Consider the following 19,633-nt stretch of genomic DNA (forward strand, 5'->3'; position numbering starts at 1 on the left):
AGTTTTCAACTACAGTCGGCTGAACACGCAAAGGTTTAAAAACCGGTTGCTAACAATATCAAGTCCTGTCTAAACACCGAAAAAGGATCACAACAAAAAATTACAAATGCCAGCCTGCAAAGTTAATTTTGCTTACCTAATGTATATAAGTATTTGACCCTTTGGCAAGCTACTCAGAAACTAGCTACCTAGCTACCCTTTGGAGACCCCTGGTCCAACTAGGGGTTTGATGGCTGTATAAGAATACACATGTTTAAAATACAATTGAATTAGTTGCAGTAGTAAAAAGTAATGCCTCTAAACAATGGTGAAATTACCTTATGGTTTCATTTTGAAAATGCATTTGGATTTTGGTGCATTTAGGTTGCAGCCTTCCAATACTAAATGATAGTTTGTAATGTTGCAGTACTATATATTATTATAGTAATGCTTTAGTAACATATCTAGCAAAATAAAGATAAAGAAGTGAATACTTTATATCCTGGCGTTAAGGACTCCTACTCCCTAAGGCTCCTGTTTAGGTTTTCTCCCCCACCAACCTCCTGTTAATGAGCGCCCTTAGTAAAGATGGCGATCGAGCAGCATTGAATCTGTCCTCCCTCAGTGGCGCGTTATCACTTTTGCTGTCTTTTAGCGACATTTCCGCTGACTCAGGTCAAATAGTTATCGGAGCGAAATGTAGTTAGCCCGGGACAAAATTCTTTTAGCCGGGAGTATCGCCACCGCAAGCCGACAGCCCCGCGTTTAAGTGCTGGTTGTGCCTCGCCGCTGTGCTAAGCTAGCTATTGTCATTGTAAAATGGCTCCAGTGCAGATTGGCGCTGACGGGCAGCTGGTGCCACTCGGGGGCCCGGTCGTGTCGGGCCCCCAGCCACCGCAACCTGGAGCCCTGGCCACACATGGTATTCGACTGAGTCTGCTGATCGACTTTCTTCTGCAGAGAACTTACCATGAAATCACCCTCCTGGCAGAGCTGTAAGTATTACTACTAGTAGTAGTGGTGGTTGTGATGATGTAGGCCTTAAATGCTAAGCTAGGCTAATTGGGACGGTAAACCCAGTGTAGGCTACTCCTCTTCCGGTCGTCAAGCGTGTCGTATTTGGGCTCACCTTTGCAGTTTTATTTTCTCATAGCAGGGGATGCATCTTCATTTTGAACTGAGGAAAAGCTATTTATGTGGATTGCGACAAATGTATTAGCCCGGTAAGGGGGCGTAGCCGGCCAGCGTCGTCATAACTACGAGACAAGTGTACTCACAGGCGTATCTAAGTAAATGAGAATATCGTGCAAAGTGTATTTTATTTCTGTTGTTCAGTTAAAACAAAGACCAATTCAAAGTACAGTGTGAAACAATAGTTTACAATATTAAACCTTTTTTATAGCTTTTAACATTTTAATAGATGCTAGACTTGACATTTTGACACGATGTAAAGTATTAAACGTGTCAAAATTATGAAGAAGTACATCCTTGAAATAGTTCTGACGATAGGGAATCTATAGCATACAGGCATATAAGAGTTTCACTTTTAAAAATATTGTAATACATTGTACTGCACCTGTATACCTGGATAATGACGTACATATAAGATAACCCTGAATATAAGGCCGACCTCTCATTTTCAGGACCAACCATATTTGCAATATCAGTTAAATCATGATTCGATTATCAATTATTATGATTATTATCAATTATTTCTTAGCAGCCAGCCACAAATGGATTTACCTGTTTATCCTTGCTCAGAAACGCATAATATTGCACCTGGTTTGCCAGTGAATAAGAGGACTCTGATTCTGTTGCTGTATTTAGCAAGTAGTCGGACCCCTCTAGATATTTTCTTATTGTTTTAAAGGGGACCAATTATGCTCATTTTTCAACCCGTTGTATTGCGTTGTGGTCTTCTATATTGCAGCTACACACAATAACACAACACCAGTAGGGTAAAACTAACCTCTGTCACAACAGCATCTAATATAATCACATGACCACAAAACATAGCATCATCTAGCAGGAATGTTGATGCAACTCTTCTATTGGATCTGATGAGACTGTGGTTTGCCTCATGTTATAGCCAAAGTGTGTAGTACATTACTACAATACAAGAGTGGACATAATACAATGCCCATCTTCTTCTTTTAGGCTTCCAAGGAAAACAGACATGGAGAGGTTTGTATAAATATATTTGTTTTAACCCTCATATTTGGCAGTGTGTATAAACCTTTTGATTCATGCTCCAATTTAAAGGAAAATCGAGATTGTTCAGTTTGCCAGTCGTACCAGGCAGCTCTTTGTGCGCCTCTTGGCCCTGGTGAAGTGGGCGAGCAATGCTGGCAAAGTGGAGAAATGTGCGGTAAGTGTGCAGCTAAATAATTAAAGCTTGTATGTCAGCGGAAGTGCACTTTTTTTAACTTGTGTGATATTCATGCTGACAGATGATCTCCAGCTTTTTGGATCAGCAGACCATTTTGTTTGTGGACACGGCCGACAGGCTTGCATCACTCGCCCGAGACGCCCTGGTGCATGCGCGGCTGCCCAGCTTCGCCATTCCCTTTGCCATTGATGTCCTCACAACAGGCTCCTATCCACGCTTGCCCACCTGTATACGAGTAAGTCTCGTTTGTTGTGGTTTATTGGTTCCATACCCAACCATGATATTTGTATCATGGTAGAATTACTGTTGCAACGACACATCATCAGTAGGGTATAACTAACCTGTATCACGACGGACATGATATTTGTATCATGGTTGGCAGGATTCCTTATTTATAAATTGAATATTTACGTAGTTAGAGCATGGAAAACGTGTTTACGACCTTCTGAATATTTTTTTTTAACATTATTAGAGCGCTCTAGACATGAAATAATACCCTATAATAATACCCAACATAGTGGACATAAGAGTAAATAAACCATTTAAGACATGAGGGTGCAATAAATAAGGAACTTGGAATGGGCCACCGCAGTATAAAATACTACATACAGTAGCAGAGGTGTGGAGTCGAGGCATGTGAGGGTTCAATTTTGTTGACTTTGGACTCTACAATATCTTTACTTACAGGTTGACTTGGACTTTGACATCAACGACTCCCAACTTGAGTCGGACTTTAGTCTGATGACTTTAAAATTCTTGAGATTTTCAATGAGTATGTTCAGTAAAATATGTCCCCATACCAACGTGATTATTATTGTCATTTCCAGCAAAACAGCAATTTTTCCGACAGAATCTAACATGACTAAATCCTGATCTTTTTTTAAATCCAGAAATCTTTTTGTGTGAATGAATCTTGTCACACTGGTCTTACTTAAAAAAAAACAAAAACAAATCAAAGTGCCTTCATTGTATTTGTCAAATAGCTCCATTGTTAGAAAGCCATTTTATTTGATAAACACTTAACAGTGCTTATGATCTGTAATGACACAAGAATTTCAAGCTTGTGACTTGATTCTACTTCTCTTGATTTGAGACCTGACTTTGACTGGAGACTTGCAAAACACCCACTTTCTCCCACTTCTGCTACATATTATATTATGGTCAATATTTGTCACTGTTATGCAAACACAAGTGCTGCACAAGATTGACAGACAGCATGAAGTGAAAGACCTTAAAGGGATGAGCGCATTACTTATATTACTATATATTATTGTGATATTTTGTAATAACATTAGCGGTTAATTTTGTCACAAAATAATGTGGACAGTAATAACGTTTATCATGAATAATATGTGGAACAATAAACATTTGCAAATATACTTGCATTGTTTTGTGTCACAGTTAAATTTAGAAAAACCTGTTTATCCAGTCATACAGTTTTTCCAATTTACTTTGATTTCATTTTACTTTTCAACATGCATACACGTCACATTGGAATTACATATTACAGTTCATAATTTGACTTTTCTTCAAAGTAATGTTAAAATGTCGTTCTCAAATCTTGTGTATTGTGTCACCTTGTGAGTGACAAATCACAAAACACATCATTGCAATACAAGCTGTACACTGACTACTTTATTATCCAACAATCATGGCACTGGAATCTCAATAAATAACTGGAATTGGGTTACTTTGACCATGTCGTGTAAATGGGGCAGTAGTTGTGCATTGATGATGTGAAAAACACAAAACTCGGATGTTAACCAAACATGTTCATCCGTGAAGGACAAAATCATTCCGCCAGACCCCATCACTAAAACGGAGAAGCAGACCACCCTCAACCAGCTCAATCAAATCCTGCGGCACCGCCTTGTCACCACAGACTTGCCTCCGCAGTTAGCTAACCTCACAGTCGGTAAGTAGCCAGCCATGGTTCAAGTCGCTACACGGTGTGTTTAACTCCTCTTCCTGTCGATGATGCTCAGATTATTTTTTTTCTGTTTGCAGCTAATGGGCGTGTGAAGTTTAGAGTGGAAGGAGAGTTTGAGGCCACGTTGACAGTGATGGGTGATGACCCGGATATTCCCTGGAGGCTGTTGAAGTTGGAGATTCTTGTGGAGGACAATGAGACTGGCGGTAAGACTTGCACTGTTCATGTTAGGCATGCTGTTTTGCTTATGTCCCGTTCTTAAGTGGCTTTTTTCCTTTACCATAGATGGCCGAGCCTTGGTGCACAGTCTGCAGGTGAATTACATTCACGAGCTGGTGCAAGCACGCCTGTGTGCAGATGAGAAGCCTCTCCAGGACATGTACAACTGCTTGCGTATCCTTCCTATACATGTTTGCTTTTGGGGGGGGGGGATTTGCATAATTAGCTATGACATACAGTACTTGCAAAAGGTGAGTGAAAAAACAAACAAATTCATTCAGAACTCCAAACGAGTCTTTCTCCAAATCTTGTTTCTTTTTTTGTTTTTGGTCAATAACAAAATGGAGCGGTCTGTGAGTGGTTTGCTCATTGAGGAAAGCAGACCAAGTACTGTATGTTGTATTGTGTGTATGTCAAACAAAGATAGCGGTAATTATTTTTGGCGGTCTCAATTTATTTGCAGAGGGGAAACACCGCTTACTGAAAATTAGTAAATGCATCCGCTAAACCGCAGAGAGGACAATGAATGAATTGGAAGCAGGTGATAATTGCAGAGAAGCTGTAATTATACACTTTATAATGTTTGTTTAATAATGTGGAGTGGATGGGCAAACATTTTTTAAGTCTCTTTGACACATTGTCACATTGATACATTAAGTATATGGCACAATATAGAACCGATGTTGTAAAAGTCATAAGCAGCAAACCGCTCAGCAGCATTAATACTGCTGATTGCTCATTGTAAACGACACACATGAGTTTCACACAAACAGCTGAGTAGCGCAACAAACATTTTCAAGTGCATGTAGATAAAGTTGCTGGATGCTGCACACTCTCATCAGCTAGCGACATCTTAAACTACATCACAATTGGCTTTTGTAGACCACGCATCAGGCGACTACAGGAGACAAAGGTTATTTAAATTTTCATAAGTATGCATTATTGCACAACAACTTACTTTTTTGTCTCAGACTTCAAAAAATGTAACCAGCAACCTTGATTTCATCATCAGGTATCTAGTTTTGGCGATTGACTAAATTGTAATGGGTGAGATGCATAAGAAAAAGCCTTTATTTAGTTCAAATGAGTATAAACACCATCCAGTGCTAATCAGTCTCTTCACTGGCTTTCCTCCACCAGCACTTGCATTGCATCCCCTCACATCAAAGAGATTAGCTTTAGGGCACAAATGCCTCCTTTTTTTTTTTTTAAACCAATGCAGTAACGTCGATCCATCCATCAATTTTCAATACTGCTTATCCTCATGAGGTTCACAGGAATGCTGGAGCCTATCCCAGCTGTCTTCGCCAGCCAATCACAGCAGTAATGCACATGAATGCTAATATGAGAAAGTGTGCGTGAGATACGCCATCTTTGCCCTCCAATGCCTTTGTCATTTGCTCCTTAACTGTCTTGTATCCAGACTCCTTCTGTCTGTCACTGCAGCTCGAGGTGCTCCACTCGCAGACCCTAATGCTCATCAGAGAGCGATGGGGGGACCTGGTTCAGGAGGAGAGATACATGCCTGCAAAATACCTCACCCTCACTGTCTGGAAGTAAGCCTCTATAGCCAATAGCCTCAACATGCATTTTACAGTACACAAGGGTAACCAGGTGTTAATTTAATCTGTATGGTATTTGATTTCATTTAAAAAATTGCTTTAAAAAATTAGTCGACCGAGTCAAGATGTGAGCTTCCATTGCACTGTGGCTTCCTTCTCTGTTTGAGCGCACTCAGTGTCAACTAGTGTGAAAAATACAACTCAATGCTACATTATTTACAGCCAACAGGTGCTGGGCAGGAAAACAGGTACAGCCTCCGTGCATAAAGTCACCATCAAGATCGACGAATCAGACGGTTCAAAGCCACTGCAGATCTTCCACGACCCCCCTCTCCCTGCATGTGACTCTACATTAATGGAGAGAGCGATGAAGGTAAATTTCAGTTTTGTCTGTGGGGGGGAAAAAAGTAGAATTTATCATCATTGCCTTCCTTCGTCTTTAGATTGACCACCTGTCGGTGGAGAAGCTTTTGATCGACAGTGTTCACGCCCGTTCCCACCAGAAGTTACAGGAATTGAAGGCCATTCTGAAGGGAAACAATCCTAGCGACAGCTGTATGTATTCACTCTGGTGTTTTATCATAAAGACAGTAAGATATATTTGTTTTGTCTAAGGCAGGGGTGTCAAACTCAATTTACCTGGGGGCCACTGGAGCTAGGGTCTGGGCAAGGCTGGGCCGCATCAGGTTTTCCAAAAAAAACCAACGCATTTATTAAAAACAGAAAAATATACAAACTTTTTCAGTGCTTTGGTTCTGATTTTCTACAATAAAAGCTCTGATAAAACATTCCACTGTTCTCAAATATCTTAATTTTTATTTTTCTGCACAAAATAAGATGAAAAATAAATAAACAAATCAAGAATAAAGAAAATCAATCAATCAGTAATAAATAAATAAATATAATAATGAAACAGCAAATAATAAAAATTTAAGAAACGACATATAGTTGGTGGGTAGACAAATTATTTTTTTCAGATTAAAATTAACAAAGCATTATTAGAGCCCTGTAGACATGACAAAACACAACTATAGTCACATTTATACTTTTTTTATTTACAACATATTGCGCAACTGCAGGGTCTTGAGACACATGCTAACTCGCAAACTAGAGAGCTAGCGACCTAAACGGTAGCCTCCAAGTTATTTCCTTTAAACTTAAATAGCCAAAAACTTACCACTTCCACACGGATAGGGAGGATAACTATTAACAGCTATTTAACCTTTAACATGAACATTAATCAAATGTAATAATTTTTTCTGGGTACATGATACCATACAGCATCCATATCAAACTTGCGCGGGCCGCACTAACATTAAACTTTCATATCAAGGTGGGGGCCTCAAACTAGTGTCCTGCGGGCCACAACCGTTAAACCTGATCGGTTTCCAAAATTGGGTGTGTGAAAGGATAGCAACAGCTGCGCCGTCAGTGTCTTTCAAAATGGTTGCGTCAGGGTTGTAACAGTTGATTCTGCATTTATGCGTCTGTGCCTTTTAAACAATAGTGGAATATTGGCGCAAATGTGTGTGTGCTTTCACACAGTGAATCGAAATCCTGCGATCAAACAATTAGATACATGACATAAAATACCTGTCAGACAACCAGAGCTGCTTTGATACATAGAACAACAAAATAGAGTAAATGTAATAAATCTCCATTTATAGGACTATTCTGGTGGAAAGTGGGCAAGAAGCCCTTTGAGGCTCTTTTGTGATTAAGGGCTGTATAAATAAACTTGACTTAAGATAAAGGAATATTTTATTTACCTTTTATATTTTACCTTTATTCACATGTGCCAAAATTCAATAGGATTTTGCTCGGCACGCAAACTCTCATGGGAAAATCACGAGACGAAACATACCATTAAGAGACATACCATTAACTCAAAGAAAAGTACAATGAAAAAATACAACAAACTTTATTTAACCGAGTCACAAAACAATGCAGGTAAACTGGGTTGGGTAATTATGTTTGAGGTAAGTCTGTCAGTCCATCCGTGTTGAAGGGCTTACCTTTCTCACTCGGTTTGAAGCTGAAATATTCCCACACGTGGGAAAAAAAAGATTATATCCAAACCGTTATCTGGATTCTTGACGAAAATTAATGGGATCTCGCTCGGCACCCACGCTACCCCTTCACAAAGCTTAACTGTTTCTAGCCCTGTCCTATTTGGTACCGCACGACCACATCTGGTAACCTAATTAAGGATGCCAAAAAGTGATTGCACCAAAAATTGGAAACTCATACATGAATCAAAAAGCTATTTATATTGTTGACATGATGAAAGATATACTCCACTAAAGCCTCTTTCTGTATCTCAACTTCAGCATTCATCGAAACGGCTCTACCCACACTCGTCATCCCCATACTGGAGCCGTGTGGTCGCTCTGAGTGCCTACATATATTTGTCGACCTCCATTCCGGCATGCTCCAGCCCATGCTGTATGGATTAGGTGAGCGGAAACCACCTAGATGAGCTTGCATGTGTGCTTTTATGTTTCTAAAATTCCTCTCATTGTAGATCAGTCAATGCTGGACGACATCGAGAAGACTGTCAACGACGACATGAAGCGCATTGTGTCTTGGCTTCAACAACTCAAGTAAGTAACTGCTTTGTGTAGATGCTAATGAGTATAGCTGCTAAGAGAGCAGAGGCACTGCAGTGAGTCTGACGTTTGTTGAAACTGACAATTGTAGGTGTCATTGCAGTTTTGTCTGAGCAAAGCAGGTGTTGAGACAATGTCTTCCTTATCCCCCCATGGACAGATTCTGGTTGGGCGAGCAGCGTTGCCGACAATCGGTGAAGCACCTTCCCACCGTGTGCACAGACGTCCTCCACTTGTCCAACACGGCCATACACCCAGTGGGCAGCTTGTCCAAGCACAAACTCTTCATCAAACTCACAAGACTCCCACAGTACTACATTGTGAGTTCATTGACAAAGTCAAGGCTTGACCGCTTCACTTACGTCATCCCATCCTTTGTGACTTTAGGTAGTGGAAATGCTGGATGCGCCGAGCAACCCCACAGCGTTGCAGTACAAGTACTCCTTCCTGTTTGTGACACAGCTGGAAGGCGATGACGGGCCCATGTGTGCGCAGCTCCTGCAGCATTTCAAGCCCAACCTGGAGCACCTGGTCCAGGACACCACGTCTCCACGAGGGCACCGGACTGTGGCTAAAAGAAAGGTCAGTCACAGCTTTTTTTTTGTTGTTGTACAAAATACTTGGATAATTGGCTCCTTTACGCTCGTATTACCCAATATAGTAGACATGAATAAATAAGCCATCCCAATGTATGCTGGAGCCTATCGCAGCTGACTTTGGCGCAGAGGCAGGGTACACCTTGTATTCATTGCCATTCGCAGGGCACATATAGAAAACAATTCACACACTCATTCATACCTATGGGCAATTTCGAGTCTCCAATTAACATATTGGAGACATATTTCATTATAATGAAATATAACATTATAACACACACACACACACGGGGAGAACATGCAAATTCCACACAGACATGCCCAAATGGAAATTTGAACCCAGGTCTTCCCGATCTCCTGACGGTGTGTCCAACATGCTGACCACTACGCACAAATAAGCCATTTAAAATGTCAATAAAACTTATGGTAAATGTGTTCCCTAGGCAACCTTGGTGGCAAATTTAGTGCCTGTCTCCCCGAACAATTATTGACGTCTAGTCAGTAAAAACCATATGCTGTATGTACGTAAACTCAACTCGCACGTCTCTAGTTTATTAATCCTTTCTCATTCAACACAAGATGCATTTGGGGATACTACGAACTTGACAAAAACGGCTTTATTATGTGTGCGCGCCCACGTAAATCAACAGCAAGGTAAAGAAAAAAAATTAGTGGATATTCTTATCACTCACTTCATAACTCTGTCCATTTTGCTGCATTGAAGTATGCTGGAAAATGCACCGAAAACAAGTAAATGTGCATTAAATTACACAATGTCTTTGAACGCAACCCCTTATTGCTCATAATGACATGATTTAAAGTGTGATTCAAATGTTCTTCTATTAATGAGACTCGTGTTAGAAAAGTAAATTTGTGTCACCAAAAAGCCGACGTGAATGCAAAACACACACACACCCAGAGTTAGTTTTTGATACCCGTTGACATGAGAAGCATTTTTGCCCATTTTTTGGTCAAATTTTAATACAACTTTAGGGCCATTGTGGTCTAATAGGTTCTGCTGTCTAGTTTAGATGAGAAGAAAACAATTACAAAGAATTGTTTTTCAAACCACAGTAATTCTCTTGGGAATTGCCAACAGTCGCTTCATAACTAAAGCATCAAGCATCATGTTGACAAGCTACAAAATGAAGCCTTTCATTGTGGTGTTTAGCTTTATTAAGTGTGGAATGATGTCTCTGTCTAGATGACTGGCGAGCAGACAGAATCTGAGCCAAAGAAGCCAAAGCGCTCAGGGGAGATGAGTGCCTTCAACAAGGAGCTGGCACACCTCGTCGCCATGTGTGACACCAACATGCCTTTTGTTGGATTGAGAACCGAGGTGAGTCAAGTCACAGTGACTTGACAGTTTTAATGCTCCTTCATTCCATTCGTGCGAGCATAAAACTCACTTTGGTCTTGTGACACTAGTCTTTGCTGACGTCTGCTGTGGTTGTTGTTGTTGTTGTTGTAGCTGTCCAACATGGAGATTCCAAACCAAGGTGCTCAAGTGGAAGGAGATGGCAGCAGTCATGCCATCCGCCTGCTTAAGTAAGACAAGTACACATGCATGTGTTTGTAAAAGTGTTTGCACGTTTGTCACACTTAGATGTTTCAGATCATCAATCAAATTAAAAAAATAGTCATTGACAACACATACGCTTTTTAAATGAAAGTGAGGAAAAAAATCCATACCTACATGGCCCTGTGGGATTGATGCCCCTTAAATTGGGAAAAATGGCATCTTCAACTATGATAAATGCCGACATGAACAGTCCTAGAACTTTTCTGACGCACTTTGTATTATAAAAGGCCTTGTGTGTAATCATTATGCATATACGTAATTGTCATCCTCTTGCAGGATCCCTCCCTGCAAAGGCGTGGGAGAGGAGACGAGGAGAGCTTTAGAGCGTTCCCTCCTGGACTGCACATTCCGCCTGCAGGGCAGGAACAACCGCACGTGGGTGGCAGAGCTGGTGCTGGCCAATTGCCCCCTCAACAGCACCCACAGCAAGGAGCAAGGTACCCCCACTACCTCATCATTCCTCTCAGATCACAGTATTTACTACACTGTGCACTAACGTAATTAAAATCTGTGATAGCCTCCATGCGGCATGTGTACCTGACCTATGAGAACCCCTTGTCGGAGCCGGTGGGTGGTCGCAAAGTGGTGGAGATGTTCCTTAATGACTGGAGCGCCATCAGTCAGCTGTACCAGTGTGTACTCCACTTCTCTCGGGCACTACCAGGTATGAATGCATCACCCTTTTGCCAATTTGAATTTCCCCGTACCTTTTGAGCCTCTGAGGTTGAACGCAATCATTGATGAGACACTGGTCAATGATCTCCTTGGAAGTAATACAAATAGAAATAATCGGTTCCAGAGTCAATCTGTTGTTGTAGTATAACCTTTATTAAAGGTGTTGTCCCTCTTTGGCCCAAATTAATAATAATAATAATAATAATAATACATTTTATTTGTATAGCGCTTTTCAAAATACTCTTTACAGAAGAATTGAGTTGAATAAAAGCAAGTAAACAGAGTAGAAGACACACCAAAATACAACATTCATTCGTTAATACACAGTTAAAACATGAGAAAAATTACACCTTTTTTTCCCCCAACCCAAAAATATAAGAATGTGGTGGCAAAACTTTGCCAAATCGCTGTTATTTGCTAACAATAAACATGGCTAGTGTGCCTGCATGGGTGTTGCCTGGGGCCTGCAGCGTTGGAAGAAGAAGTGAGCAGAAGATACAGTTTTAGCATTTAGGTTAGCGCCCCCATGCCGTACCTAACTAAGGCAGACAACCCCTTTTTAAGATCTTTTTAAATCGGGGGGGATGATCTTTAGTCATACAATCATAATAGTAAAACTAATGAGGGCGTCATTGTAAGTGAATTACTCTTTAAATGTGTAAAACTGTAAAAAAGTTAATCACTGTAAATACTAAACATTTGTAACTATGATAAGGAGTCACAGTGCATACGGCATCGTCTTATATCCCTGAATGGGAGTCTCAAGTTAAATACACTGTACCACCTAAGAAAATGCCATCGTTGTGTCCTCCCAGAGTTGCCATCCTACCTTGGCCTGTTCTTAGAGGTTCGCCTGTACAACTTCCGCAAGCTGGTGCTGTGCTATGGTTCAACCAAGGGCAGCTCCGTCACCATCCAGTGGAACTCCAACAGCCAGCGGTTCCACCTAGCCCTCGGTACTGTGGGGCCAAACTCAGGCTGTTCCAACTGCCACAACATCATCCTCCACCAGCTGCAGGAGATGTTCAACAAGAACCCCAATGTCGTTCAACTCCTTCAGGTTAAAACAGGACCATTTGTTCTGGCATCTTTTAATCAATGACTTGATAGCTCTGACAATTCAGGGTTTGTTTTCTCCAGGTGCTTTACGACACACAGGCCCCTCTGAACGCCATCAACAAGCTACCGACTGTGCCCATGCTAGGCCTGACCCAGCGCACCAACACCGCCTACCAGTGCTTCTCCATCCTGCCCCAGTCACCCACGCATATCCGTCTGGCCTTCCGCAACATGTACTGCATCGATATCTACTGCCGTAGTCGAGGCGTGGTGGCCATTAGGGATGGAGCGTACAGTCTCTTCGACAACACCAAGATCGTGGAGGGCTTCTACCCAGCTCCTGGACTCAAGGTAAACCAGACAAAGACCAGATTAAAGTGGCTTTTTTGTAGTTACTTTGCTTATAATGCCTCATAGGATTTCCCAGAGGATTTTTTGAAGCTGTGGTGGTGGGCTGCATGGGAGGCAGACTGCTGTGTTGTGCCGCTGCTGCAGCAATTTTTATTTTAATATTTATACTATATTTTATATTTACTGTAGGTGATAATGTCAACATTATGGTCCTTTTCGCAGGCTTGAACATTAAATGCAGTAATTAACTTTAAATACCTTAAATTTCCTTTTCTTATCTATCAAGTGCCAACAGAGCAGACAGGCAAGACTGGTGCACATATTTCAAAAATAAGCCTAGTGAAGCGTTTTTGTGATTTTTTAAAAAATATTGTTGTCAATATGTAAACAATAGGCTATACTATATGTATATAGCACATGGGTGCTCACACTCTTTCAGCCTATGGGCCGCCAAAGGAAATCAGGAGGGGGCTTGTTGTCAGCTGCCTGATGTCATTTAACATAAAGTGACGTTTTATGATGTGGGTGACGCACAACCCACACTAATGGGCATGATATAGCCCTGATATAGCATATAGTATGTCCATTCATACTTTGTACACTCATACACTTACATAGCCCTTTAAACGTCAAAGTCGCAAAATTGCGACAATCATTCATTCATTTGGTCAGCAACATATGAGACAATGAAAATGTTGATCAGAAATCTGACAATAATGCCACTATGCTCTATTTTTCTCTTTCCAACCCCATTTAGACATTCCTGAACATGTTTGTGGACAGCAACCAGGATGCCCGCAGGCGCTCGGTCAATGAAGATGACAACCCACCATCGCCGGTGGGCGTGGACATGATGGACACGCCCATAAACCAGCTGCAGCCTCAGCCGCAGACAATGAGGGCTGCCAGTGGAGGCGTATACCCACCGCTCACCTCGCCGCCTCCAAATTACCATGCCAACGTCACTCCCTCGCCGTCCATGATGCCTACGCAATCGCCAGGTATTGACTTAATATTTCACAGTAAGCGAGTGGATAATATCCTGTGCTCTTTGATTTCATGCAAGCTTCCTCGACCGTCTGTGTATAGTCGCCGCCATGCTGACCTTGAGGAAAACTGTGCCCATTTCACTACGAGCGAGCAACCATGTGTCCTATTTTTTATTTGGTTTTATGCACGATCTTCAAGTCCCGCCCCCTTCCATGTTGCGAACTCTCAGCCCACCAAACCTGCTGCCCAGCTTTAGCATGTGCACATGTGCAGCGTGAGCGTGTGTGTGTGTGTGTGTGTGTGTGTGTGAGTGTACCTGCTCCAGTCTTGACGAGATGTGTGTGTATGTGCAGGGAACATCCATGCCTCTGGCTCCCCTAGCGGAGCGCTGAGGGCACCCTCTCCTTTCGGCCCTACCCCGTCTCCATCTTCTCTGGGCATAGCCATGGGTCAGACCAGCTTTGCCAGCCCCCACGGTAAGACGGGCGTACTTCTCGTCTGCTTGGCGAGGGCTCGTCGAAGCCTGAACATCCCTTGCCGAGCTGTCACTTCGGTTGCGTATAAATGTGGCGTGCGGGTACTTTAGTGGTGTGTTTGTTTTGTGTTATTTCATATGGTGTGTGTCTCAATGCGCTGTCTCTTCCCCATAACAGGCGCTCTGGACCCCAGCTCTCCCTATGCCATGGTGTCTCCAAGCCACAGGGGCCAGTGGCCAGGCTCTCCTCAGGTTTCAGGTCCTTCTCCTGGAGCGAGAATCCACGGCATGTCCCCTGGTAACCCTTCGCTACACTCGCCAATTCCTGACCCTCACTCACCACGTGCTGGACCCAGTAAGTGCCTTTCGAACTAAAGAAATGCTATTGGAACTTCCTATGACAGGGTTTGCTAGTAGGCTACATGGGGTTGCTGCTCCTGTGTTGTACTGCTGCTCCATTTGCATTTTTCTAAATTATTATGACAACCATTTTTATGAGTTATTTATTAATGTTTCAGCTGATCAAAAGACCATAGCTCAAAAAAACTGAAACCCCCCTAAAATAGTAATAAAATATTCAAAAAAGGACTCAGTAATGAGTAGCTGCACCATTCTTGTTAATCCCCTCCAAAGTTGGTTTTGGAATGCTTGATGCCAGCGTTTCCATGTTGCTCGAGGTTGTAAAGATGGCTTCGCGGAGGTCATCTACTGTCTGGAAATTATGAATGACCATTTGTGTTCTTTTATGTAGGCTCCCAAGTCCTGCCCACCAGTATGCCTCCACCCCGCAAGCTACCTCAACGACCCTGGGCTGCCTCCATTCCCACTATCCTCACCCATAATGCCCTGCACGTTCTTCTGCTGCCCTCGCCCACCCCCTGCCTGGTGCCAGGCCTGGCAGGAAGCTACCTCTGCTCGCCATTGGAGCGCTTCCTGGGTTCGGTCATTATGAGGCGTCACCTGCAGCGGATCATTCAGCAGGAAGCCAACGTGAGCCACTTGGGAGAAGTAGAAGAAGAAAAAAAAACACTTTGTTCTGTGCTCCTGCTTACGTCTTACTTCTTGTGCAGCTTTCTATCGTGAACTCTAACGAGCCCGGGGTCATCATGTTCAAGACGGATGTGCTCAAGTGCCGTGTGGCTCTCAACCCAAAGAACTACCAGACGCTGCAGCTCAAAGTTACACCAGAGAATGCGGGCCCATGGTCCCAGGAAGAGCTTCAGGTGCTGGAGAAGTTCTTTGAAACTCGGGTATGTATCTCATAAAGCTTCATTGAAAGACTTTAACATGAACATAGCGTAATATGCAACTCATTCAGCATCTATGAAGAAGTGGCTTTTAATGCTACATAGTACACTGTACTTATGATTTTTTTCTTGTTCTTTTTTCAAGGTCGCTGGCCCTCCTTTCAAATACAACACACTGAATGCTTTCACAAAGCTGCTGGGAGCGCACACACACATCCTCAGGGACTGTGTGCGTATCATGAAACTGGAACTGGTTAGTTTTTGTTTATGCTTACCTGTATTCATATGCTATTGTGATAAATATTGCTGCTTTTTTCTGTAGTTTGATATATCATAAGCTTGGCAACATTGCCACAATTGCAAAGAAAGAAACAACACAAGAGATTTGCAAACACCTCTAAAAAAATTGTCCATTTTTTATTTTTTAATGCATATTTAAGCAATGTTATATATTTTGTCCTAAATTAAGCATTTTAAAGCATAAAAATGTTCTAAATGAGCTAAAATTCAAATATTTTTGCCATAAATGGATTCCACTTGTGGCCGAGTAGTTAGAATGTAGGCCACACAGTCAGGAGATCGGGAAGACCTGGGTTCGAATCTGTCCATAAGTATGAATGAGTGTGAATGGTTGTTTGTCTATATGTGCCCTGTGATTGGCTGGCAATCAGTCCAGGGTGTAGCTGCGCTAGGCTCCAGCATACCCCCACAACCCTAGTGAGGATAAGTGGCATAGAAAATGAATGAATGAATGGATTCCACTTCTATTATCAACATCATGTCTTCCCATTTGTTGCAGTTCCCAGACCAAGCCGCACAGCTCAAATGGAACGTCCAGTTCTGCCTCACCATCCCTCCCAGCGCTCCCCCCATAGCACCCCCTGGAACCATTGCTGTGGTGCTGAAGTCCAAGATGCTTTTCTTTGTGAGCATCCAACACGATTGCTTAACCAACATTGTTTAAAACCGCCTTACAATTGTGTTTTGGGCTCCTCCCCACAGCTACAGCTGACCCAGCGCGTCCCGGTGCCGCAGGAGCCCATGAGCATCATCGTGCCCATCGTGTATGACATGGCGTCGGGTCTTACCCAGCAGGCCGACATCCCCAGGCAGCACAGCTCCTCCGGGGCAGCAGCGCTCATGGTGTCTAACATCCTGAAGAGGTTCAATGAGCTGCACCCTGCCAGACAGGGTGAGATATTAAGATTGGTTGTTTTTTCTACAGAGGACCACACGGGAAAATGTATGCATTTGCAGAGCCAGCTCTACATGCTCTCATTTCTTTTACTGTTGATGTTTGACATTAGCTTATGTAACGGAGTTAAAAATGCACGTTATTATTTATTTTCTAAATGTGTGAATTTATTATTATTTAGTAATTGTGTGAATTTTATCTCAATTAGTTATTTATTTTTCTTATCTTGTTTACTCTTATTTTCATTGCTTTTCTTTGTATGTGTGTTTATTTTATCCTTTCACTTCTGCTCCTCCCGGGCTTCCATAGTTGCCCCCAGCTCTGGTAGCACTTCCTCTCTTTGCCACACAACGTGGTTGGCATTGACGAGGGGTGCAGAAGTGGAGGAAAAAGAACTTTTATTTTCATTCTTTTGTCCATCAGAAACCTAACAAAGGTCGTTACACTTACACTGTGGTGGGCCTCAGCTCCCGATACAGCAGTGTCATACTCCGGTCTTAATTTTGCTGTGCTCCAGTTTTCCTGATGCCCTCAGTCTCCTTTTGGATAAATAACATTGGCTTCCTCTTTAGCTCTGGATGCTGCAGTCATATACCACTTATTGCAGCGCTCCAGGCTTTCTATTGCCTTCAGTCTCCACTGGATACAATTTAAAGACACATGCTAGGGATTGTGAAAAGACCAGCGTGTTGTGAGCGCAGGTTTCTGGACAGAGCATAGAGTACAACTATGTCAACCAAATAGGAAGGTGCCAACCCATGTAATATTTTGTAGGCAGGTAACAGAAACTTAAAGTTGCATCTTAAGTAAACTGGGAGCCATGCCAGGTTGGCTAGTACTGGAGAATTATGGTTGAATTTACGCGTCCTTGTAAGGAGTCGTGCTCTAGAATTTTGTACTAACTGTAGGATTTTAAAACTACTACCAAGACTAAGACCAGAATGGAGCACATTAGAGCAGGGGTCTCAAACTCAATTTACCTGGGGGCCACTGGAGCTAGGATCTGGGCAAGGCTGGGCCGCATCAGGTTTTCCAAAAAAAAAAAAAAAAAACACATTTATTAAAAACAGAAAAATATACAAACTTTTTCAGTGCTTTGGTTCCGATTTTCTACAATAAAAGCTCTGATAAAACATTCCACTGTTCTCAAATATCTTGATTTTTATTTTTCTGCACAAAATAAGATGAAAATAAATAAACAAATCAAGAATAAAGAAAATCAATCAGTAATAAATAAATATAATACTAATAATAAAATGGCAAATAATAAAAACTTAAGAAACCACATATAGTTGGTGGGTAGACAAATTATTTTTAATAAAAAAAATTAAAATTAACAAAGCATTATTAGAGCCCTGTAGACATGACAAAACACGACTATAGTCACATTTATACTTTTTTTATTTACAACATATTGCGCAACTGCAGGGTCTTGAGACACATGCTAACTCGCAAACCAGAGAGCTAGCGACCCAAACGGTAGCCTTCAAGTTATTTCCTTTAAACTTAAATAGCCAAAAACTTACCACTTCCACACGGATAGGGAGGATAACTATTAACTATTAACAGTTATTTAACCTTTAACATGAACATTAATCAAACGTAATAATTTTTTCTGGCTACATGATACCATACAGCATCCATATCAAACTTGCGCGGGCCGCACTAACATTAAACTTTCATATCGAACTAGTGTCCTGCGGGCCACGTGTTTGAGACCCCTGCATTAGAGTTTGTTGCTGTTTGCTCACATTGCTCTGTCCCTTCTTGCCAGGTGAATGCACGATATTCGTGTCTGTCCACGAGCTGATGGCCAACCTCTCCCTGCCTCCCGGCACACGTCAGTAGAAGAACCATCAACCAATGACTCCATCGCAACCCTTACAGGAAAAGGAAGAACGATGGCTGTGGTGTCTGGACGTTGCCGTTGCCATCAAGGAGCCTGGTTAAAAACATTACGTTGGTTTTTGTTACAGGCTAAAGCTGAGCAGAGGAAGTATATTTTGCATATCAATTATATTTTTTACCCCTCCTGGGTGCACTTGTAAACAGAAATATTATCTATTGAAATGAAGTTTGTTTACAAAAATATGTCAATTTTTGTATATTTCAGTGTTTCCTTTTAAAATAGCCTTATATTTTGTTGTTGGTTTTCCGCTGTATTTGCATTGTATCGGGGGATATTATCCCTTACTTGTCTTCTGACTTTTGTCGAGAGCTCTGTCTTTCATTTTTACTTTCACTACGGACTACTGTGACAAACTTTATAAAGCCGGGTGTCTTTGTCAAGATAAATTTTGAAGCTCGATAGGATTTGATATGATCTGTCTGAACTTTCTGCTATTTAATAAATGAAGTAAGCAGGAGGGGGGTCTTCCACGAGCAGAGCCCAGTTTATTGCAGCAACAACAAAAAAAAAACAATATGGAGATTTTAAATATGTTCTGTACATCTATCTTAAACTGTTATGCATTCATTCTATGTACAAATTTTTAAGGAGGTTCATTCATTCATTTTCTACCGCTTTTTCCTCACGAGGGTCGCGGGGGTGCTGGAGTTTATCCCAGCTGTCTTCGGGCGAGAGGCGGGGTACACCCTGGACTGTTCACCAGCCAATCAGAGGGCACATATAGACAAACAACCATTCACGCTCACATTCATATGGACAATTTTGGAGCCAATTAACCTAGCATGTTTTTGGAATGTGGGAGGAAACCGGAGTACCCGGAGAAAACTCCACACAGAGATGGCCGAGAGTGGAATTGAACCCTGGTC

General features: G+C 42.0%; 2 protein-coding genes across 4 annotated transcripts in view; one reads left to right on the plus strand and one right to left on the minus strand.

Moving 5' to 3' along the window:
- Positions 1 to 1,127, minus strand: part of usp9 (ubiquitin specific peptidase 9) — a 41,385-nt gene extending 40,258 nt beyond the window's left edge. The window contains exon 1 of one of the 2 annotated variants that reach the window (XM_058081230.1): positions 1,109 to 1,127. The gene's annotated coding sequence lies outside the window, so the exon portion shown is untranslated. Of the gene's footprint in view, positions 1 to 948; positions 970 to 1,108 lie in introns of those variants that run through there. The other variant, XM_058081229.1, reaches the window with a different exon arrangement.
- On the plus strand, positions 525 to 19,260 carry med14 (mediator complex subunit 14). 2 transcript variants are annotated; one of them, XM_058081232.1, is made up of 29 exons: positions 525 to 974; positions 2,137 to 2,163; positions 2,242 to 2,347; positions 2,430 to 2,603; positions 4,154 to 4,283; positions 4,376 to 4,504; positions 4,584 to 4,691; positions 5,941 to 6,073; positions 6,302 to 6,452; positions 6,523 to 6,634; positions 8,410 to 8,535; positions 8,604 to 8,682; positions 8,849 to 9,008; positions 9,076 to 9,270; positions 10,489 to 10,623; positions 10,756 to 10,832; positions 11,143 to 11,303; positions 11,384 to 11,530; positions 12,357 to 12,601; positions 12,682 to 12,951; positions 13,709 to 13,952; positions 14,295 to 14,417; positions 14,595 to 14,771; positions 15,168 to 15,406; positions 15,487 to 15,666; positions 15,809 to 15,916; positions 16,463 to 16,588; positions 16,666 to 16,855; positions 18,633 to 19,260. In XM_058081232.1, exons 1-29 carry the CDS (start codon positions 799 to 801, stop codon positions 18,704 to 18,706), a joined length of 4,302 nt encoding a protein of 1,433 aa, XP_057937215.1. In that variant the 5' UTR covers positions 525 to 798; the 3' UTR covers positions 18,707 to 19,260. The 2 variants fall into 2 exon arrangements, with proteins under 2 accessions (XP_057937215.1, XP_057937216.1); XM_058081233.1 differs by lacking the exon at positions 14,295 to 14,417 and having other exon boundaries at positions 527 to 974; positions 18,633 to 19,259.
- Positions 19,261 to 19,633: the final 373 nt, after the last annotated feature.

This window comes from Doryrhamphus excisus, chromosome 9, assembly GCF_030265055.1.
Source record: "Doryrhamphus excisus isolate RoL2022-K1 chromosome 9, RoL_Dexc_1.0, whole genome shotgun sequence".
NCBI lineage: Eukaryota > Metazoa > Chordata > Actinopteri > Syngnathiformes > Syngnathidae > Doryrhamphus > Doryrhamphus excisus.